Source organism: Globicephala melas, chromosome 8 (assembly GCF_963455315.2).
Source record: "Globicephala melas chromosome 8, mGloMel1.2, whole genome shotgun sequence".
NCBI classification, from domain to species: domain Eukaryota; kingdom Metazoa; phylum Chordata; class Mammalia; order Artiodactyla; family Delphinidae; genus Globicephala; species Globicephala melas.
Window position 1 is genome coordinate 100,346,337 of NC_083321.1, and position 23,602 is coordinate 100,369,938.

Sequence of the window (23,602 nt, forward strand, 5' to 3'; positions counted from 1 at the left end):
CATCCACCTCACTACAAATAACTCAATTTCGTTTCTTTTTATGGCTGAGTAATATTCCATGGTATATATGTGCCACATCTTCTTTATCCATTCATCTGTCGATGGACACTTAGGTTGCTTCCATGTGCTGCCTATAAACTTGGTTGTTTTTAAGAATCACCATTGGAGCTTTTTAAAACTACAGGTTCCCAAGCCCCACCTCAAACCTCCTGAACCAGAAACTCCGGGGATGGGGCCTGGGAGTTTGTATTTTTAGAAGTCTCCAGGTTTGCAATCTATGCCTCTGAAATCCAGCCCCCGCTTCTATTTCCCAGAGCTCCTCTTAGGGAGGCGGGAGGTGCAGGGGCTCCAGTGAACCCTAGCCTGAGCCCCAGTCCCAGCCCTCCTTCTCCCTACCCGGGGCTGAGCATCCCCAGGCTGCGGTGGGTCCCTGGTGAGGGAGCTGCTCACTCGTAAAGCTCCCGATGAAAGGCGAGATGGACAGGAGAGGTCAGAGTTCACACAAGCTGCCCCGCCTTCTGTTTCATTTACAAGTGGCAGTCACCTCATTAACCCCAGGCCCCTCCACCCACCCTTCTCACCACAGCCCCCCCACACACACACGCCCACACCTGCCCCTCCTCCCTTCAGCCCTGGCCGGGTGGCAACACAAACACTTGCTGGAGAACAGCGGTCCAGAGGCAGACAGGTGACCTCCCGGAGGTGCCACCCACATCCCGTTTGGCAAGTCCAGCCCCTAAACTAGCCCAATGCCTGGGGTAGAGAATGAGCTCAAAAAAAATGTTTGTTAGACTCGGATATTTATAAATGCAGGGAACCGCGGGTTGAAGGCTAGCACAGACTGAACTTTGCAGTCAGCGCTGAGGCCTTCAGGCGGGGGTCCTAGGAGGTGGTGGCCGTGGAGAAAGGAGATCACCCTGGCAATGGGGCTGACTGTTCGCTTCTCTGATCCGCAGTTCCCTCTTGCGGGTTCCCTCCATCCGCAGTTCCTGGGATGATTAAATCAGGTAGATAGTATGAAAGATCCTAGTTTAGTAACCGGCCCATTGTAGATTTTCAGTAAACCCTCCCTCCCCTGAGCCGCAGGCGGACTGTGTCTGAAGGGGACGCACATCACACAGAGGGGCCTATGTGATGGGGCAGGGGTGTCAGGCTGCGTAGAAGGACCCAGAGTCTGGCGGAGGGTTGGGCGGTGGTCTCCAAGATGGGGACGTTTATACTGACATCGGAAGGAGGGGTTTCAGCCGGCCTGGTGGCGGAGGGGAGTGCAATGGGGGTGAGAGAGAAGCTTCCACACACACAGACGCCCCCTCCTCCCCTTCCCCCCTCCTCCCCCTTCACAGCAGAGAGGGGACACTCTGTATGTGGGACCTGGGGACTCAGTGTAGGTTTGGTGACAGCCTTTGGGTGGTGGAGGCTCAGCATTTCCACCCAGGAGGGGATTAGGGGAGGCAGCCCCTCTGGAAGAGAGGGCAAGGGGGCTGGTCTGGAAACGTTAGCCGGGCAGGTACCTTAGTACTTCGATTGTTTGCTGGGGGAGCTAAAGCCCGCCCCCCACTACCCCCCAGCCACAGGGCTGGCTTCCCAATGCCTGGAGGAGAGCCCGGTGGTCTCCTGGTCTCCGTGAGGGGGTCCTGGGGACAAATGAGGCTGCTGGGCCTGCCTTGCACCACCCCTGCTGTACGGGGGGCTGCAGAGAGGATGTGGCTGTAGCTGCCACCAGAGGAGAGGAGGGACTTCACACAAAGAAAGCCAATCAAGACAGAGAAATTGGGGATGGTTTGGGCAGAGAGAGAGGAGGGGAGATTCAGGTCTAAATAGGAAGGAAAAGGCACTAGATAGGGAAGAGCAGAGGGGTGGACTTAAACAACAGCTGCGAGAGAAAGAGAGAGAGAGAGAGAGAGAGAGAGGCAGATACAGAGAGACAGAGACGGGGCACGGGGCAAGACAGAGAGACAGAGGCAGAGTGAGAGAGGATGAGAGGGATAGAGAGAGACCATAGCAGAGGCGACGGCAGAGGCAGTGAGACAGATGATGGACAGCCCCTCACATTTCAGAGCTTGACTCTGCTATGAGAATTCTTGGCTTCAGTCCCGGGTCAGGACCCAGGAGTGTGCCTGTCAGTGGATGCCTTCCTCTCCCATCTTCCTGATGGGAACCCTAGAGGTCTCTGCAAACCTCCCTGTTATCTCTGTGAGGTTCCAGCTGCAGCCAGAGACTCCAGGGTCCAGCCAGCTGGGTGGGGCTGTCTGTGGGGCATCGGGAACAGAGCCCATGGAGGGGGCAAGAAAGACCCTAAGAACCACCAGTCAAACTGACCCTCCCAGGCTCCTTCCAGGCCCACGTGGCACATAGCAGGGCTGAGTGTGGACCTCGGACCCAAGAAGAGCCAAGGACAGGGCATCTCTGGGGGTTTTGAGACTGAGAGGTGGCCTGTCTGTGGCTGCTGGGGCCATGACGGTAAAACAGGCAGCTCAGGAAACTGTCCTTTAGTCACCGGAGCCTAAGTGCGTGGCTCAGGCCTCCCGGTCCCCATAGCTCGGACCCAAGACTGCCCACGACTGCCCACCGCCCTGGGCTTCCCGGCCTCACCCTCAGACTCCCTTACCGGCAGGTCACCAGGCCCTTGCTCCACTCCCCAGCCATGCCTCTTCCTGCCCCAGCTCTGTGCTCCAGCTGCACCAAAACCCCTGTAGACCCACCTGTAATCCCTGCCGCTATCTCCTGGGAGACGCCCTTCCCCTCCCTCCACCTGGAGCTGCAACCCTCCAGGCTGCACCTGCACTGCCTGGGGCCGCATAACACCCTGTGTGTGTCTGAAACATGCTCTGCAGGATGGGGCTGCAACTTCACATGCATCACCACTGCCCAGCACAGAGCCTGGGCCCAGCGGGGTTAGTGAACAGATACGGCACAGTCAGGCCAGAAGCCTCAGCTCACCAGTTACTCCTGATCGGTTCTCACTTCATTTTTTTTTTTTTTTTTTTTTTTGCAGTACGCGGGCCTCTCACTGCTGTGGCCTCTCCTGTTGCGGAGCACAGGCTCCGGACGCGCAGGCTCAGCGGCCACGGCTCAGAGGCCCAGCCGCTCCGCGGCATGTGGGATCTTCCCGGACCGGGGCACGAACCCGTGTCCCCTGCATCGGCAGGCGGACTCTCAACCACTGCGCCACCAGGAAAGCCCCGCACTGCATTTTTGTCTTTCCAACTAGAGTGCCAGCCCCTTGGGTGCAGGAACTGTACCTCCTGCTCCTATGCTTCTGTCCAGGTTCAGCTCTGTTGACGGCAAGAGGAGTTGGAGCCTTGCTGTGACTCAGGGGACCCGCCTGGATTCTCTGAGGCCTTCCCAGGACCCTGAGTTCCCAGGCACCAGGAAGGTTCCAGGTCTCCCTGGAGCTTTACCCCTTTGCAGGGGCTGCAAGGTCAGAGATGCCTTCTCCCACTCCTGCCACCCCAGACCCTGGCCTGGAGCCCACAGGTTGATTTTAGGGCTGGCCAGAAGGAGGGGCGGACGAGACAGCTGGTGATGGGGCACTGTTCTTCGGACAATATGAGACAGAGCGGGTAGAACGCAGTCCTGGGCAAGTTTCCTGCTGAGACGGTGGCCATGCACTGCTAATAAGCCAGCGTATTGGAGAGAAGCTGTCGGCCGCTGTCACCCGCCCCGCCCGCTGCTGCAGTTACCTGGCCTCTTGGTTTGGGGATGAGCTGGGCTGGGGCTCAGGGCCTAGAACCTTAGTGCCCAGAACGTCCTCACCAGGCAGAAACGCAAGCCCAGTAAGGCCCCTGCTCGTGTAGGGTTTTTGGACCATAGGGCCCAGGAAGACTTGGGGACCACGACAAGGCCCATCCCCAGGTGGTTTCTGCTCCTCTCTGGTGGAGGCCCAGCTCCCACAGAGGCTCAGCTTCCTCCCAGGGCAGGCCCACGTGGGGATCTGTGGGTCATCCGGGTATCCTACCCATGAGGACATCCCCCACTGGTTCACACGCTTCTCAGCTTCAGCCTCCGGCACTTGGCAAGCTGATTGGCATCGCCCAGCACAGAGCTGAGAGGAGAGGCCAGGAGGGCAGGCACTGGACCAAGGCCAAGACAGTCACCATCACCTGCTTCACCTTGAAGCTCGTGCCCACCCTCATCCCCTGCAGGACGAGCTCTCCAGAGAAGCTGAGAGCCTGGCCCTGAGCAGGTGTTGAAGCAGGGAGGGGGATGGAGGGCAGAGGACACTGCATGCAGAGTCCAGGTGCGGGGAGGCAGGTCAGGGACAGAGCCCCCTGGCAGGAAGCTCTCCGTGGCCAGCGCTGGTGAGGTGCGCCCAAAGGTTGCTGTGTCCCCATCTGCACCGCCCCCTTCGGGCCCTGGACCCTGCTCTCCCGGCCCTGTCTTTCCCAGGTGTCCTGAGATGCCTGGCTTTGTCAGCAGTTGCTGGGACAGGACACCAGCCCTGACAGCTCTTGTCACGGCCTCTCAGGGCTCATTCATGCTGGGAAGGCGAGGAGAGCTAATTCCCTGACCCAGACTCAGGGCTGTGTGCCGGAGAGGGTGCGGGGCTGCCGACAACCCCCGCCCCTCCCCCAAAAGGTGGGCATGGGAGACAAAGCCGCCAGTGTCCCCCACGCCCCAGGGTTCCCCTCTGCTCTCCTCCCTGCTCTGCCTCCCCTTCCCTCTCCCTGCACCAGATAGCACCACTGGTGGCATATAAATTGTCCAGGGATGAGTGATGCTGGGCGCTGAGTGAACCTGCTTGGAGGATGGGAAGGAAAGAAACCTTTGGATACAGTAACCTCTCCCCTCCCCCTCCGATTCGGGGACAGGGAAAGGATTTGAGGCCAGATCTTGGCGGCTCCCTTATCCCCGGTATCTTGGGCTTCTGGCCTGCAAATCAGGAACCCGGGAGTCCTGGCCACATATCAGCACCTTCAAACCACCGCACACGTCTCAAGGAATCCAAGGCTCTTCGGGGGCTGCCCGGGATGCTGTGCTGTCCCTTGAATCTGCTCATTTCCCGGCAGGGGGCTTGCCTGGCAGTGTCTGCCATGTCCTCCACTCCCAAGGTCTCCAGCTTCATCTTTGGTGAACCATCCAGTTTGGGAAGCACCTGTGTTCCCACCCTATTCTCAGGGTGATCTTCTGAGCTACGGTGGGGGGTTCCTCACATTCCCTCCTGAGGCTCTAACTGCTCAGTCATTGCCTGGCAACCCCCAGGTCCAGCTTGGGACTCCAGTCTTTCTCTTTTTTTATTTTTTTTTTTGACCACGCCACGCGGCATGTGGGATCTCAGTTCCCCGACCAGGGGTCAAACCCATGCCCCCAGCATCGGAAGCATGGAGTCCTAACCACTGGACCGCCAGGGAAGCCCCCAGTCTTTCTCAAGGTAGGGAGGACCCAACTTCTTTTCCTTTCCTGCTTCTCCCCCAAACTGTAGTAAAGGTAGCATATTTAGGGCTGTTCTTCATCCTGTGAGGACTCCAGAAAATCATGCTAATGGCCCAAAGAGCCTAACCAGAGACCCGCCTCCTTTCTGGAAAAATTGGTGAAAATCTAAGACTGCGTCTGAAATCGGGCCCACGATAGCACGGTGGATAAGAACGTGTGTGCAATTCTCAGCCCCCTCACTTCCAAGCTACCAGTCACTGGGCAATTTGCCTAACTCGATTTCCTGGTCTCTAAAACACCTACTATGTGGCAGTGCTATAAGGATTTAATGAGATCACATAGATAAAACACACAGCACAGCACACACAGTAAGTACTCAGCATAAGCTACTCGCTGTTGCTCTGATTCTCCTGTGATCACTCACTGCCTGGGACAGTGGGAACGTGCCTCCCAGCCCAGGTGCTGGGCAGAATGCTAAGGACACCGTGTCCCCAGGGCCCTTCTGGGAGGCTCAACAGGCAAGCCTCCGAAGTTGGATCCAAATATTGAGTGATTACACTGTCTTTCTCTGAGATGCTAAAGGTTCTTAGGCAGAAACCCTGTGGGTTCCAGGCAAGGGGCTGAGGGCATTGTTTCTTCTTCCAAATGAGTGGTCTCAGAACAATCAGACTCAAGGTCCTGCAACTAGAAGTGATCTCAGAGATTGTCTTTGCTAGAGACTGGGATCATAGACTTTGCCCCATCCTACCCATTTTACAGGTGAGGACACTGAGGCCTGAGAGATTGTGACCCAGCTAGCCGTCAGCAGAATAAAAATAAGATGCAGCTGAATCATCCTCCATTACGAGATGCTCTTTCCTCTCTTCTCAGGGCTGCTGTCCTTTAAATAAGCTAACACAGGCAAGACGCTCCGTGTGGGCAACAGGTGTTGGATGTTACAGGTACTGTCAGGCTCCGGGAACTCCAAGTAGGAGGGAAGAAGGGAAGGGTTGGCCTTCCGTGTGACCACAGGCCCTCTGTCTGCTTGCTTTCCCTCTTTGGCTTTTCTTCTCTAGGCCAGAGAAGTAGGGGGACAGGAGAAAATCTGGTTTCTAACGCCAGGAAAAAAAAAAAAGACAGGGAAACTTCTGGAAAATTCTGTAACTTTAGACAGGAAAAAGGCCAGACTCCCCGGCTGCTGACAGCCTTTCAGGCCTGGCTGTAAGAGGTATGTGTGTGTGTGTCTGTGTGTGTGTGTGTGACTCTGGCCACAGTGAGGGGAGCCGGTGGCTCTCTCCCTCTGTTTGTCCTTCTGTCTTCCATCTCCCTGCCCCGCTCCCTGTTCTCCCATCTCCTCCCTCCACCCATGAGTGCGGGACCCTCAGGAGATAGTGTTCCTGCCGTTCAAGTGTGCAAGGCCAGGCTGGGCAGCTGCCTGCTACGAATGTAGCAGAAGGTAGAGATCCCTCCCGGCCCTGGGATTTCTGGTTCCAAATGGAAGATTCTCTTCTCTCTCAGGCTGGGTGCTTCCTGCAGGAAGCAGTTACCACCTGCCCCTCAGAATCAAGGACAGATGAAGCAGGTGGGTTTGGTCCCCACCCTGGGCACTACCTGCCCACCCACTGCCTCACTCCCCCTCCGAGGAGGGTGTGTACGCAGGCGATGGGGCCACATCTGGGACACGGGCTGGAGGGGTGGGACCAGGAGCCCAGGGCAGTCCAGAGGCTTGGGCGGAGACCTGGCCCCAGAGAAGGGAGACATGAAAGGGGTGATGAAGACAAGCTGGCATCTGCGTGGAGGCCTGGCTGGGAGAGGAGATTGCCGCCAGCAGCCCAGCCCTGGCTCTCACCTCCTACTCCCTCCCTGACCCTGTTGCTCACATCAAAGTGGGGACCCCTTCCCCTTGCTCGCTCCCTGAATGGGTCCGGGTCATCACTTCTGGCTCCCTGAAGCTGCTGACGGACAGACGGTAATAGCTCCCAGAGCACTGAAAGACCAGCTTCAGGTTAGCACAGCCCCGGCGGTCAGAGCTGTCCTCTCCTGCAGCCACTGTCTCGGCTCCCCCGGGACAGACTGCTCACTGGGTGTTGGGAAAAGGGGGTTCACAGTCTGCTCTGACGCTGGGGTTCAGAGCCCACAGATGCAGGTGGGAGGTGTGGGAGCGGTGAGGGAGCTGAGGACTCTGAAATCCACGTGAGAAAGCCCGTGGGGTGCAGGAATGAGGCCCGCCCCCGGAGCAACGGTGGAGAAGGGGAGGCCTGCAGCTGAGCACACATGTCTGGCACCTGAGGCACATCATCGCAGCCCAGGCTTCCAAGCCTGCCATCTTTATTTCCCCCCATTATTTATTAAATGACATTTTATCGACCTGTTTTGTTAGTCAAAATCATGCATATTAATCAGGGCTTCTGATCAACAAAGAGATGGCAATGTTCTACTACCTTGAGCCAAAAGCTAAGAACTCCTGATATTTCAGCTGAGCTGTGCAACCACGTGGTGAGTAAATGCATATTTCCATTAGGCTTTTTTTTTAATTGGTGAAAAATTGAAAGTAGCAATGTCTTATAAATGAATGGAGCCTGCAGACTATGGAACGGGCCCCATCAACAGAATTCACAGGTAAAATCTGCTGTCTCTAGGGGAATTGGGACGAAAGGTGGCCCTTCAACCCCGTGCACAGTTAGGAAGCCCGGAGGTCAGGATGTAGCAACACTCCTCCCAGTAGATTCTGGAACTTCAGAACGGCTAATACTTTGAGAAACAGGCAAGAGAGGCCAGTGAGTATAAATAAATACCTTCAGAGCAGAAGGTATTTATTCCTGAAAGGAAGGTAGGCAAGCTCTTTCACTTCTCACTCTCGCGTCTCCCCTGGTGTGCCGGGGACAGTGCCGCAGGCCGTATGATTGGTGGGCTGGGGCCCGTAATGCAGATCTGGGGTTGATAAGGCAGGGCCCCCGTTATAGGGCTGGATGTCATTTTGTCATCCCACCTAAGATGTACTCTTATCTGAGTGTAGCCATGAGGCTTTTTGATAGTTGAGAACGGCTTGATTATACTTTTCATTTCTATAATGAACTTGCAGTACTTTTATAACTGAGCGTTTACGAGTCCTATTCTAGTTGGAATACACTCGGCCAGCCTAAACCATGACCTCCCCCCACTACCTCACTCTCCACCTGAGAACAGAAAACCCCACGTTTAAGCTAAATTAAAAAATAAAGGACCGAGATGTACAATGCTGGGGAAGCCAATGTCAGGGGTTTCAGGAGGTTGGAGAAGAACAGGGAAAGACTCTTGTGGAGGATACTTGATTATAAAACGTGTTCCCACTTTCGGCCCAGTGAGGGATAAGAAATCTGGGAGACTGTTGCCATCTGGTGGCAAAATGGGAAACTACAATTATTTCTCATTTTGCTTCATTCACATTAACACTGTAATAAAACTAAATTGCACCCTATGAAATTATCTATATCTGACCCAGTGTGACCTTCAAAAATGGAAGCTTACCAAAACAATTCCATGGGAGGAAGAAGAATCTTTTCAACAAATGGCGCTGGGACCACTAGCTACCCACATGCAAAGTTAGGGACCTTAATACAACATACTGAAAAATTAATTTAAAATGGATCATAGCCCAAAATGTAACAGCTAAAACTAGAAAACTATTAGAAGAAAAAATAGGATTAAATCTCCGTGACTTTGGATTAGACAATTTTTTTATATATGGCATCAAAAGCACAACCAACAAAAGGAGATATAAATTCAAAATCTAAAACTTTTGTGTTGCAAATGTTATAATTTTTTAAATGTAAGGACAACACACAGAAGGGAGAAAATATTTGCAAATAATATACCTGATAAGGGACTAGCATACAGAACACATAAAGAACTTTTACAATAATAAAAAGATAACCCAGGGCTTCCCTGGTGGCGCAGTGATTGAGAATCTGCCTGCCGATGCAGGGGACACGGGTTCATGCCCCGGTCCGGGAAGATCCCACATGCCACGGAGCGGCTGGGCCCGTGAGCCATGGCTGCTGATCCTGCGCGTCCGGAGCCTGTGCTCCACAACGGGAGAGGCCACAACAGTGAGAGGCCCGCGTTCTGCAAAAAAAAAAAAAAAAAAAAACCCAATTTAAAAATGGGCAAAGGATTTGAAGACATTTCTTCAAACAAGATATATAAATGGCTAATAAACACATGAAGACATCCTCAATATCATAAGTCATCAGAGAAATGGAAATCAAAACCACAGTGAGAAACCACTTCGCATCCTCTAGGAGGCCCATAGTCAGAAAGATAGGTAATAACAAGTGTTGGTGAGAAATTGGGTGTGTAAAATGGTGCAACCCCTTTGGAAAATAGGCTGGCAGTTCTACAAAGTGTTGAGCAGAGTTAACACTTGACCTGTAGTTACCATGTGACCCAGCAATTCTACTCCTAGTTACGTACCCAAGAGAAATGAAAACATACACCCACACAAACTTATACATGAATGTTCATAGCAGCATGATTCATAACGAAAAAGGGGAAACGATCATCAACAAATGAATGGATACACAAAACTCGCATACTTATACGATGGAGTATTATTCAGCAATTAAAAGAAGTGAAATACTGATACATGTTACAACAAGATGAATCTTGAAAACATGCTGAGTAGAAGAGGCACAGAAGATCATATATTGCATCATTCTATGTATATCAAGTATCGAAAATAGGCAAATCTATAGAGGCAGAAATAGGAGAGTGGCTGGCTCTGGCTGAGCGGGAATGGGGAGTGACTGCTAAATGGATATCGGGTTTCTTTTCGCGAGGATGAAAATATTCTAAAATTAGACTGGGGTGATAGTTGTCCAACTCTAGGAATATACAAAAACCATTGAATTTTACACTTTAAATGGATGAATTTTATATAAAGCCTGTGAATTTTACCTCAATAAAAATGGCAAATTTAACCTGCTTTAACCTAACATTACATTAATTGGGCGCTTGCCGCGTCAGGAACTCTTCTGGGAACTTAACATGAATTATTTCAATTAATCCTTAAAATATCTGTGTCATAGAGGTACTATTATTATACCCATTTTGAAGGTGCATGAACTGAGGCTCTGATAAGTTAAATAAATTATCCACGGTCGTACCAAATAAATATCAGAGCCGTTTGAACCCAAAGCCCATCTGGCTGCAGAGCCTGAGAGCTACCACAGACCTAGGGCTGCCTCTCTGTTCAGTAGCCATTTTACAAGGGTTTACAGATATAGGGCTTGGGGGCCAGACACAAAGATGAAAGCCGTGGTGCCTGCCCCCGGGAAGCTCACAGGCTGGGAGAAGGCAGGCGTGATTACAGGTAATGGTTAGGATGCGCTGTAGTAAGTGTGGAACGATGAAGATGGGCACACCTTGCGGTGCTCTGGGGACAGGGGGTAACCGCCACCCTCCTCTCCTCCCTCTTGGATGTGTGGATGTGTAACAGCACTGACATAGGACTGGGACGGCCACCCCAAACCTCTTCCTCCCCCTTTTATTGTCAACCCACCTCATCTACCCCACCACTCAGACAGGCTCCCTGGGAGGCACCCTAGACGCTCCCCCTACCCCACCCACGTCAACCCCTAATCAGCTCTTCCCATGCTCCTTCCCAGCTGTATCTTGAGCCTGTTCACTGTGCGCCCAGGGCCCCACTCTCGTGCAACCACCGTCACTTGTCAGCTGGGCCATGGCGTGGGCCTCTTCACCAGTCTCCCCGCTCCTAGTCTGGCTCCCACAAGACAGTCTGCACACACCCACTGAGGAGTCCACAGTGCGAGCAGCGGCAGGTCAAGAGCCCCACAGGTGTGAAGAGTGGCAATGAGGTGAGTTGGGGGGAGTGTTAAAGGGAGGTGATATGAAGTGTGGAATTGTGTGTGTGGAGTACACACGTGTATGGACTGACGTGGGCTGGAAGGCATGGGGTACCTGTGTATTTAGGACATGTTTACTGTAACTGTGAACACACAGCATAGAAAATCCCCCCAAAAGAAGATTCACCCTACTGTGTGATCACCCCTGATTAAAACCCCAGGGATTTAATCTACGCTGTGGATCGTAGCACATAAGAGTGCACCACGTGGTGTTCGAGAGAGGAAGTGAACAGAAATATCTCAAGACTGCTGGTCCAAGAGGAGCCTAAGGCCCCAGCTGATGGAGGCATCTATACAGACAGCCACCAAGGAGACAGGCGAAGGGGTCCCTATATAGGACATGGAGAGATGACTCAGGGAACTGGGGGTACAGAGGGGAAACGAAGTTGTATAGTAAGGAATTTGCCTGGCTTTTGTCCCTGGCTCCGGGAAGGAAGCCTCTAAATCCTTGGAATGATAGGAGTGTCTTCGTTACTCACGGTGGGGCCCTGACAATTTGTGTAACCCGTGGAGAGTGTCAGGGTGGAGGCCACGTCAATAGACCAACCTTGTGATTAGAGGGTTCGGGCTCCGAGATGGAAAGGGGAGTTGGATTGAGTTCAATTACTAGTGGCCCGTGATGTAATCAATCAAGCCTGCATGATGACACCCCAGTAAAAACTCCAGGCACTGAAGCTACATGACCTTTATGGTTGGCAATACACATCCGTGTGCCAGGAGGGCGATGCGTCCTGACTCCCCCGGGAGAGGCCATGGTAGCTTCCTATTTCGAACCCTCCCAGACTTTGCTCCATGAGTCTCTTCTTTTGGCTGGTCCTGATTTGTATTCTTTTATTGCTGTAATAAGCCTGTAATAGTAAGTATAGCACTTTCCTGAGTTCTGGGAGTCATTCTAGAGGATTATCGAGCCTGAGGAGGTCGCAGGAACCCCTGAATTTTTAGCTATTTGGTGATGGGGTTGAGGACATGCTACCCCAAAATCTGGCACCTTGAATATTTTACGTTGAAGAAGTTTGAGAAAACAGCAGAAGCAGGAAACTCATTTTGACCTCCTCCTCTCCTTGCCCTTCTTCCCTGAAACAGGTCATACATCGTCATGTGAGAGGTGCCCTCCCCATACCTGGAGAAAAGGAGCGTCCGTATCTCCAAAGACTGAGTCGCCAAGAAGAATCCTAACTAACAGGACTTGTGAAGCTGCCTCAGTTGCTACAATTACTTCCTCCCCCCCCCCCCAACCCATCGCATTCCTCCCTGACGGGCCACTCTTCATCGAAGCTGGCGCGAAAATACACAGGTATGTTTCTGGGTCTGTTTCTCTGGGCCTTCATTTCTTTATGAAAACTCTCATGCCACGTAAAACTTGTAGCAAATAAATGTGTACGCTTTTCTCCTGTTAATCTGTCAGTTCAATTTTTAGACCCAGCCAGGGACCCTAAGAGGGCCGTGGAAAGCTCATTCCTCCCCTTGATGAGTCGGAAGTGCGGTGGCCTGGGAACCCCCGAGCTTGCAGCTGGTGTCTGGACAGGAGTCCTGTGCAGCACTGTGCCCTTAACCTGTGGAGTCTGGCCTCACTCTGGGCAGGTGGTGTGGGAAGTACACTGCGCTGTCCGTCCCACTGGGGGAAGAGGTGTCTGCACCCACAGGGCATGCTCCGCACAAGCACAGACAGAAGGCCGTGTCTGTATATCCTACTGGGAGCTCTAGCTAAAAGTGGCCCAGAGAGCCAAGGGCAGCCGATTGAGAAAACACGGGGGTGTGTTTTGCGGTGTTCTATCGTAGTTACGCCAGCCCTCCACTGTACAGAGCCCAGGGACCCAGGATGGTCCCAGCACACCCTGAGCTTGGTTTCTGTGGGAACGAGCAGGTTGCCTGTGACCCTACTTCGTACCGGCTCTGCCACTCCACCTTCCCCCTCTATCCCCTCATGGTTGAAGGCTGGGGAGGGTGACACTGGTGCCCGGGGAAGTAGGATGTAAGTGCATATTCAGAGAAGGGGTTTAGAGGGAAGGAGAGCAGACTTGGTGACTAACTGGATTTGGGGGCAGGTGTGAGAGAGGAGTTGAGGGTGATTCCCAGGACAGTGGTGATACCATTTAACTAAGGCAAGAGCAGGAGAGGACGACCAGGTCTGGAGAGAGAAGACGAGTGGTGTGAGCACGATCTGGGGGGCCGGTACAGAATCTCAAGGGGTGATGCCCACGGGCAAATGGATATAGAGATCAGGAGCTCACAGGAGAGACCAAGGTCAGAGAGAGATTAGAGGCAGCAGCATACAGGCAGAGGTTTCCAAAGCCGATCCAGCTCTGCTGCCAGGTCACCTGGGTGAGAAACTGGATGCAGACGGAGCCCTGAGGCTGGAGCCTTCAAGGAGCCTGGAAGGAAATCAAGTGAGGAGATGCGAGAGGAGTTCACAGAATCAAAGCGAGCAAGGAGGCAGAGCAGGAGAGATGGGTTCTAAATGTAAAGACAAGGTACGGTGTGATGATTGAGGAGAGTACCTTGCCGGCTCAGGCTGGGGGGTGCCCAGCCTGGAAAAAACCTAGCTGGCGAGCAGCAGGCGGGTAGCGGCTCCCTGCAGCAGGGAGTGCTGGCGTGAGTCTGCCCTACAGCCCCCTAAGCAAAGCAGCTGGCTCTTCCCAGAGGCTCACAGTGGGCATTTGTGGGGAAGCTAAAAATAAAAGCCCAGATGGGCAAGGGACAGTTTTTCATTATAAGCCTTTTAGTTCTTGATTTTTAAAAAAATCATGTGCATGTAGAACTTTAATAAAAAGAATGAAAAACTACTTTCTTATTAATTATATGATTTAACACCAAATCCAATCTTTTCACTGGCTCTAACCAATGTTTCATTTTAGGCATGTTCCAGCCTCCCTTGGATGTAGCCCACCTTCCCAGGCCACGCCAACCTGGGATAAAAGTTCTCTTAGATTATCCTGGATAACTGCTATACCCAGCAAGACTAAGAAAACACAGACAGGTAAGGGGAGAGCACTGTCACTCCGCGCCCTGCCCTAGCCGCCCAGCAGTCGGGAATGTCGCGAGCAGACTGCTGCAGGCTGGCGCTGTCTCACCTCTTCCAGCCGACACCTGCAGCCCGGGCTGCCCTACATCTGGACTGCCTGGTCCCTTTGGGGGCGGTTCCCAGGTTCCTGGGGTTTCTCCAAACACTCACAAAACCAGGGGTCTTCTTCAATTGCCTCCCCAATTCAAAGTCAATTATCAGTATTTTCTAAGTGTCACGTTCTTGTACCTTTATCTCGAGGAGCATGGTTTACTAGAAATAGAAACAACAGCCAACAGTTTTAGGCCTTACAGAAACAAATACAGTAAGTCCCCTACATACAAACCTTCAAGTTGCGAACTTACAAAGATGCGAACGTGCGTCTGCATGTCCAATCACGTAAGTTAGTTCACATGTCTGGCGTACACTGTCACATGCCTGCATCCTCTGTAAGTGGTTGTGCTTCTGTGTACTTTACTGTATAGTACTGTATAAAGTACAGTAGTACAGTGTCTTTATTTCAAGCTCAAGATGTCTGGAAGCAAGAGTAAAAGCAGTGGTGATGTAGCTGGTACTGCAGCTTGCCCTCCGTCTCCTGTTGCTGACGATCCTTCAGCTCTACCATCTCCCACCTCCTCTCCCTCCTCCAGTCAGTAACTCTGCTTGCCTCTTCACTCGATGCCAGCCCCTGGATGCCAGCTGTTGTACCGTACTACTGTACTTTTCAAGGTATTGTACTGTAAGATTTAAAATGTTTATTTTTTGTTTGTTATGTATTATTTGTGTGAAAAGTGTTTTAAACCTATTATAGTACAGTACTATACAGCCAACTGTGTCAGTTGGGTACCTAGGCTAACTTTGTTGGACTTACGAACAAATTGGACTTACAAACATGCTCTCAGAACGGAACTCGTTCGTATGTAGGGGATTTACTGGACAGTTATTTCATCTGTGCTTTTAAAGTTCAATCCATCATGCATGGTAAAAGGCATCATGGAAACAGGAAAGTGGGTTTTTAGAAAGCTGTATTATCAACACAGAGAGAACACCTAACGACTGTTCCTGGGGCTTCTCCCCAACTGTGCTGTCACTCCGAGTTTTCTCAGCTCAGCCAAAGTAACATGAGGTGTATTTGTCTGCAAGATGGTACTGTTGCAAGAAATAAGATGGGAGCTAGCTGGATGGCCGGGATAACTTCCTCCCGCGGGGTGCCCGGCTCAGCATCTCCGTCCTGAGACCCAAGGATAGGCTTGCTTCCAAAACAAAGGAGATTCAAAACACCAGCAGCCCCCTCACAACCACATATTTACAGATTAATCAAAGCCATCCCCTAGTCTAGAAAGGACAGATGCTACATGGAGCTAAAATGCCAACTACTGATCCAGAACTTTCAAGATGATCCCTTTCCCCAAACTTCTACACCATTCTTTTTTTTTTTTTTTTTTTTTTTGCGGTACGCAGGCCTCTCACTGCTGTGGCCTCTCCTGTTGCGGAGCACAGGCTCCGGACGTGCAGGCTCAGCGGCCATGGCTCACGGGCCCAGCCGCTCCACGGCATTTGGGATCTTTCCGGACCGGGGCACGAACCTGTATCCCCTGCATTGGCAGGTGGACTCTCAGCCACTGCGCCACGAGGGAAGCCCTACAACATTCTTTAGATTGCAAACAGGCAGCCTGCAGACCAAATCCAACCTACAAATATGTCCTGCTTGGCTATCCAAGTGTCTTTTTAAAACTTCTGATTTAGTTAGCAATATACTGGGAGATTTCACATAAATATCTGGGTTTCCTGACTCTCTGAAAAAAGTTAGGACTTCCCTGGTGGTCCAGTGGTTAAGACTCTGCACTCCCAATGCAGTGGGCTCGGATTTGATCCCTGGTCAGGGAACTAGATCCCACATGCCACAACTAAGAGTTCGCATGCCACAGCTAAAGATCCCGCATGCCATAACAAAGATCCCGCGTGCCGCAACTAAGACCTGGTATAGCCAAATAAATAAATAAATAATTTAAAAAGTTAGAAGATCTGTTCCCACAGAGCAACCCTCAGCTGGAGCTAACAACTGCCCTCTTTAGACAGGTGGGTGCTCCCCACATGGCCTTACACCCTGCTTGCTCCACTCGTTTTTGTTACCTGCCTGCCATTTACACCTGCTTTGCTTGCTCACTGAACACCCCTTCGCAGGCTCCACAGTCACTAGCACAGTAAGGGGCCCGAGCGGAGGCTGAAGGGAATCCTTGTAGTCTATGATCGCTGGCTACAAAATCTGAGACTGAACAAATAAAGCAGGAAGGCTTTGCTGATAGATCCTGCAGCTCCACGAGGACAGCAGAAGCTGCTTCTGAATCTCTATGAGCTAGACCACCATTATGTTCTCTCCAACCACAGGAACTTTCCTGACAGACCAAGAGCTTTATTGTTGGGTAAAAACAGTTCCTGATCACAGATTCTGTGCTTTAGTTCTCCTGGTCCTGAGCTCTCTTCCACTCTGAAGCAGGGAGACTGCCTGCTGGCTTTTCCAGCATGTGGCCAGAGTGTCGAAAAACAGACACTAGTCCCCAGTAAGAGCCCTGAAGCAGCTGTTTCTTCAACTCATCACACCTGGCTCTTCTGGAGTCTGTCCCAAGTGAGAAGTTAGCAGAGTCCCTTAAACAGAGAGAAGAATTCAGGGCAAACTGCCCAACTGTCTTCACTGTGCTCCTGAGTGTGTGGCTTCCTTGTCCCCATTTTGATCCCGACTCGGCATCTTTAAGCCCAGACGGCGCAGGGAATGGACAAAATATCGAGGAGGCTTGCAGACCAAGTTGAGTTCCTCCTTCCCGGCCTGCAGGGCAGGCAGAGTCAGCTGGCAGGCATGCAGGTGAAGGGGGATGTGACGGGCCTTGGACTGCCGCAGCCCCAGCTTCTTCAGGATGCAGGCGGACAGCTTCTGTGCAGAGGAAAGAGCTCGTGAGCGCAAGGCCAACAGCTCCAGTGTGCGGGGGCAGAAGACCTCCACTCACAGGGCCCCCTCACTAACTCCCGGAAGACACAGGGATGGACAGCCTGCTTCGGGGCCATTTCTAGGAAGGGTTCAGAGCCCATGTATGAGAAAACCCACCACACCAGGGAAGCTCTCCTTGGCCAATTCTCTGGCTTTCCAAGAGAATGGGCTGTAACAGCAAAAAACAAAGTTCCCACCAAGGCTCTTTCGCTGTAGCGTGAAAGCCCGCTTTGAGCCTTCAGAAAGTCTCCTAACTGCTTCTCAATTTCTCCAGAAGCTAGATAACTAGCACGGTACTGTGTCGGAAGACAATCAAGACATCTTTGCTGTGACTCACTTCAGGGACTTAACAAGGGGAAAGCATAAGTTCTCCCCCTTATTCTGCTGCATATTGGGTCAGACGTATATTACCTGGGGGGCCAGCCTGTTCCAGTCTGAGTACTTGTGGTCACCAAGGATCGGGCAATCCAATCCAAAAGACAGGTGAACTCGAAGCTGATGTTTTATTCCTTTAAAAAAAGAGAGGGAGGAAACTTAGGAGTAGCTATTGAAACAATACCACTGGTGGCATCTGCTTCTAACCATATTAAACCAAAGGACAGTAAAACGGGCAAAGCCCCAACTACAATAAGGTATAAAGAATAATATAACAAACAATAGGCTATTAGGAAATAAACATTATAAATGCTGTTAAGCCTCTAAGTACCCCTCGCCACCACAGTTCCCTTTCCACCACAGATAACCACTGCTATCAACTTGGTGTCTATCATTGCCATGCTTTTTTTTTTAATAATTGTGTTGTATAACACTAAATAGTATTGCTTTGTACATTTATTTTTTTTACTGTGGCAAAATAGACATAAAATTTAACATTTTAATCCTTTCTTTTAATATAAATTTATTTATTTATTTTTGGCTACATTGGGTCTTCGTTGCTTCGTTGGGTCTTCTTTCTCTAGTTGCGGCGAGCAGGGGCCACTCTTCGTTGCGGTGCACGGGCTTCTCATTGCGGAGGCTTCTCTCATTACGGAGCACGGGCTCTAGGCGTGTGGGCTTCAGTAGCTGTGGCTCGCAGGCTCAGGAGTTGTGGCTCGCGGGCTCTAGAGCACAGGCTCAGTAGTTGTGGCGCATGGGTTTAGTTGCTCTGCGGCATGTGGGATCTTCCCGGACCAGGGATTGAACCTGTGTCCCTGCATTGGCAGGCAGATCCTTAACCAATGCACCACCAGGGAAGTCCCATTTTAATCGTTTTTAAGAGTACAGTTCAGTGGCACTGAGTACATTCACATTGTTGTGCAATCACTACTACAGTCCCTCTCCAGAACTTTTCCATTGCCCCCAACTGAAACTCTGTACTCAGTTAACAATAACTCCCCGCCCCCCGCTCTCTCCAGCCCCTGGTAACCATTACTCTACTATCTGTCTCTATGAATTTGCCTACTCTAGGTATCTCATATAAATGGAATCATACAGTATGTGTCCTTTTGTGTTTCATTTAGCATAATGTCGTAACGTCTATCCATGCTGCAGTATGTGTCAGAACTTTCTTCCTTTCTAAGGTTGAATTACATTCCACTGCATGATGTACCACATTCTGTTTTTCCACTCATCTGTTGATGGACATGTAGGTTGTTTTCACCTTTAGGCTATTGTGAATAGTGCTGCTATAAACACCGGTGTACAAATATCTCTTTGAATCCCTGTTTTCAATTCTTCTGCATATATACAGGAAGCAGAATTGCTGGATCATAGGGTAATCCTATGCTTCATTTTTTGAGGAATTAATTTGCAAATTTTTAAATAAACGTAAGCAAACCATTTATTTATTATTTTTTGAAGGAAGAATTGATTTATTCTATCATTTTAACTGAATATTTCTCACCCACCCAGGAAACTGATTAAGAGTAGGAGTCTGCCTAAAGCAAACTATTTGTATCTTTCTGCTACCTACTGTTTTTTTTTTCTTTTTTTTGTGGTACGCGGGCCTCTCACTGCTGTGGCCTCTCCCGTTGCGGAGCACAGGCTCCGGATGCGCAGGCTCAGCGGCCATGGCTCACGGGCCCAGCCACTCCGCGGCACGTGGGATCTTCCCGGACTGGGGCACGAACCCACGTCCCCTGTATCGCCAGGCGGACTCTCAACCACTGCGCCACCAGGGAAGCCCCTACCTGCTGTTTTAAACAATCATCCCTATGGAAGCTCCCAGCCTCAGATCAGCACTGGAAGCACACTCTGGTGCAATTCCAGAGTCCCCATAATACCAGCTGCTCAGGGGAGGGGCGGAGACTGGCACAAGGCCCTGGGTGAAGCTGAGGGGCAGTGGGGCTTCTCCACCCACTGCAGAACACTGGCACCCTCACCGGTAACAGGCTGGAGCTCCAAGAGGGCGGAGGAGAGGGTGCTGCTCAGCACCCGGTACTGAGTCACAGCCAGGTGTGCGTTCCTGCTGGTCCGTACCCTCACCATCTTCCCATTGTCCATGCAGTAGCTCGGGGACAGCGTCATCTGGAGCCAAAGAAATCAGGACACAATTTCGAAGAAAGAGCAGCAAACCCATCCCTCTGGAGGCGCTCACCCACCTTGTGGTGTCGTTCCTGGCCCTGCACCTCCTTCTCAACGATGGGAATGTCCACGACTCCCGCTGAGGGCACCGGGACGCGCATCGTGATGGCCCTGAGGGGACACACACAGACCCTTGCTTAAGCCACAAAGGTGAGTGAGGCTCTCCTTGCATCGGCTACTTAGAGGTTTTAACTCTGGACCTCCTGCACTACTGCGGTCAGGTCTTAAGATCAGAGGGTCCCAAATGATCTCTTGGTATAGTGCTTAGCCTGAGAGTTTGACACTATCCTTATACGCCTATCTTTTTTACAACTAAACTAATATGTGCTGATTGTAGAATATTTGGGGAAAAAACAGAAAAACAAGAAAAAAATTGTATTTATAACACTGTCACTCATCCAACCTTTAAAAATGAGTATGTACAGCTTAAAGTAAAACTAGGGTAATACAGTTTTGTATCCTGTTTTTCTTTTTTAAATAATAAAAGATGGTAAGTTCGAACTGCATATGGAATAAATGAATAAATGAATGAATTGAGTGAAAATTTCACGGGACCGCTCCTGCCTATTTGCCAGGTCAATAAAACAGAGGAACTGTGCTCAGAAAAGTCACAGGAATCCCAACCATAGTTCAGTAAGTCCCTCTTGTTGGAGGTTTCCCTCCATCACACCACAGACAGGCAGAAGACTCTTTAATCTGTCCTTACGTCCATGCCTCTTCCAGTCAGTCAATCAGCTCTCCTGGGTACTTGGTGGCCTAACACAGAATCACTGGCCCAGGAGTCACAAGCCCAGATATAACATTGCACACCCTGGACACCCCACTGCAGATTGGTAGCAGTTTAGGCTGCCATCTGATACATTTTATCATACCTACATTGAGTTGTAACTATGAGTTGACCCTTTCTAATGACCTAACACTACTGCTGTTGTCTGACATTTTACCAAAGGAATGAAATCATGTATACTCATATAATTAATTTTTAATAATTTTTATGTACAGCCATAATTAGGAACCACTATGCCACCAGACTCTAACATTCTAAGCACTAAACCTGTTTCCTATAATTTTTATATGCCCACACGTCTGAGTACAGTGCCTTCTATTACTAGGAGTTCCTGCTCTATGAACGGATGAATAGATGGAAGGGTGCCTACACCACCTCGACCGCTATCGATGGGCTTCATACCAGTACTTCTTTGTCACCTGACGGGTTCTAAACAACTCTTGGACTTGATGCGCCACGTCTTTTTCCCAAGCCAACACCATTACGCCTGTAGTTTCCTTGTCCAGCCGATGGCACAGATGCAAGGGCTCTGCCTTGTGGCCGTGAAGCATCTTCGCCAGGACAGGCAGTACATCACTGATGCAGAGCCGGACCCCAGGGCCACCTACGAAGGAAAAAGCCAGAGGTTTGAAAGGCCAGGAAAAGATCTCACCAAAGACCTCTACCTGGGACAACAGTCCTTACTGGATTAACAGTAAATGCTTTCTAGAGCCTTATTACTGAATTGTGGTCCAGGGACTAGAAACATATCAGTCTGCCCAGGGAGCTCGCTAGAAAGGAATCTCAGGCCTCCAACCCAGACTAATTAATCAAAATCTGCATTTTAACAAAAGGCCCAAGTGACTCATATGCATATTAAAGTTTAAAAAGCACCATCCTAGAGCACGTGGCTTTCTCCTCAGACCTATATGTGTGTGTATATATATATATATAGTTAATCTACTTATGTACTCATACTAAAATTAGCAACCAAAATGATGAGATCTGATATTTCACTATATAAACAAAGGCTTGAGAATTTGCCAAGTAAACCCTAGTGAGAAATGCAAGACCATGAGGCCTTCCTGAGGCATTACAGAAGAGCTGAGAGGCAGGGCTTTGGGGTGAGACATTCCTGGGTTCCATTCTATGGACCCTCACAACTAGCCATTTACCTTGGACAGATTACGTACTCTTTCCAACTTTCAGTTTTCTCATCTATAAAATGTAAATATCTTGATAATAGTTATCTCTTGGGGAACGGAAAGGCAAGCTACTGTAAGGATCAAGAGAGGAAAAAAACCATACAAAGCACTCGGCAATGTCTGATTTAATTCGTTGTTTTCATGTACAACCTTCTCCATACCTCCCCCCAAAACATTCGTTCTTCTAGCTAAAATATGCCTATTCCCCCAGCAAAACCCTTTCCACAAATGCATTTTTTTCTATCAGTCTTTCCTGACTCACCCTAGCTGTCTCTGACTACATTTAACATTTATTCAAAAACATTAGGGTTTCCATTAAGTTGTAGGCACCCTGGGGTTTTGTTAGGTATACACCAACACACGTTATGTCCTCTTTCCCAGTTCCGATGGAAAATAATCTGAAGACAGGAACCACACAGCCTTTGTCCTTCTCTATAGCAATCCTCGGTGGAGGTCTGCACACAGCAAATTCCATAAATCACTGCTGGCTGCCAGATGTTTGGAAGGTGGGGACTGTCTTATTTATCTCTGCGTCCTTACTGGTTCCTCACAGAGGACAGTACCCCACAAAAGTTTAATTACTTTGAAAGCAAGGCTTCAGAGAGCCCCCCGAGTAATGTTAGAGTTGCCCCTACGTGTAGCACAAAGCAGCAGCGGCCCGCCTCCCTTCCCCACATGCTGCTTACCATGCACAGGGAGACCGTAGGGCTTATTGATGACCACAAGGTCCTTGTCCTGGTGGATAAGTCCTCGGCTCAGCGCCTTAGCAAGCACGTTGGGGTGGACGCGCTGCAGCTGCTCTGTGAACCGCAGTAGTTCTTGCACTCTCCTTTGAACAGGGTTTGTGGGCACCTGCGGGGAGAGAAGGAGCGACGGTAAATGCCTGGTGGGGAGGACTTTCAGTAAGTCTGGGTGAGAATTTGGGAAGGGAATGCCTGTATTTTTGCATTAGACTCGCCCCGTCCCCGAGTAATTTGAGCGCAGGGGTGGGTGTGTCTCGCCTGTACCCACGTAGCGCTTAGGGCCGGGGTCGGCAGGAGCCAGAGACCCAGCCCACAGGAAGATACCGCACCCTTCTGACCTCTCCCCTCCGCTTTCTCCCCATTCTCCCACCACTAGTCCTCGACATTGATTACTTGACATGTGTCAGAGGACCCTCCCACCTCCCTCCCGGCCTGGGAAACCAGTGAGCGCACTGCCTCTTGGGAGTTGTGGTCCTTCTGGGCTCACCGGCTTCTTCGTCTTTTGTTCCTGTTTCTGGGCTCGAAGCCTCTCCGCTAATCGCTGGGCATCCAGGGGCCGAGAGGCAGCAGCAGCGGAACAAAGTGGCTTTGAGACGAAAGTGAAGAGATCCCCCAGACGCTGCCAGGAACCCCGGACCCAGACGCCAAGCGCACTACAGCTAGGAGCCGCCATCTTGCCGAGCTAAGCCCACGCGCAGAAGACGGACTAGAGTGAGGAGGGAGTAGGTGGGCCCTGAGGGTCACGTGGGGCGGGCGGGGCGGGGTCCCGGGCGAGTCACGTGGGGGCGAGGCGCGCTAAGTGCGGCTGCGTTGGCCGGTAGCTGCAACTGGAGCGGTTGTGTTCGGAGGAGACGCGGTGAGTGTGTGGAGAAGCCGGGTTGGGGCTGGGAAATGCCGGTGCCTCAACGCTTTAATGTTTCCGCGTCCCCAGCGCTTCCGTTCTCGGAGGTCCCTATCTTGGGAAACCGTTTCTCCCTTTAAGAGACGACCCCACTCAAAACCGCCTCCCCGCCCCCGGGAGAAGCGTGCCCCATGAACACTCGCCCCAGAGCCGTCTGAGGCGCCCACCTCGTCCGTTTTGGCAGCC

The 23,602-nt window shown here is 51.1% G+C and overlaps 2 protein-coding genes across 5 annotated transcripts in view; one reads left to right on the plus strand and one right to left on the minus strand.

The window, feature by feature from the left end:
* Positions 1 to 15,680: 15,680 nt before the first annotated feature.
* Positions 15,681 to 23,222, minus strand: RPUSD4 (RNA pseudouridine synthase D4). Its single transcript, XM_030840703.2, has 7 exons — positions 23,003 to 23,222; positions 22,459 to 22,624; positions 20,991 to 21,192; positions 19,819 to 19,912; positions 19,600 to 19,744; positions 17,651 to 17,748; positions 15,681 to 17,185 (listed from the first exon to the last, which is right to left on the minus strand). The coding sequence occupies exons 1-7, from the start codon at positions 23,186 to 23,188 to the stop codon at positions 16,946 to 16,948; spliced, it is 1,131 nt and encodes a 376-aa protein (XP_030696563.1). The 5' UTR covers positions 23,189 to 23,222; the 3' UTR covers positions 15,681 to 16,945.
* The window catches only part of FAM118B (family with sequence similarity 118 member B), a 46,290-nt gene continuing 45,775 nt past the window's right edge, over positions 23,088 to 23,602 (plus strand). For 2 of the 4 annotated variants that reach the window (XM_030840780.2, XM_030840787.2), the window contains exon 1: positions 23,294 to 23,371. The gene's annotated coding sequence lies outside the window, so the exon portion shown is untranslated. Of the gene's footprint in view, positions 23,242 to 23,293; positions 23,372 to 23,602 lie in introns of those variants that run through there. The other 2 variants (XM_060304262.2, XM_060304264.2) reach the window with 2 other exon arrangements.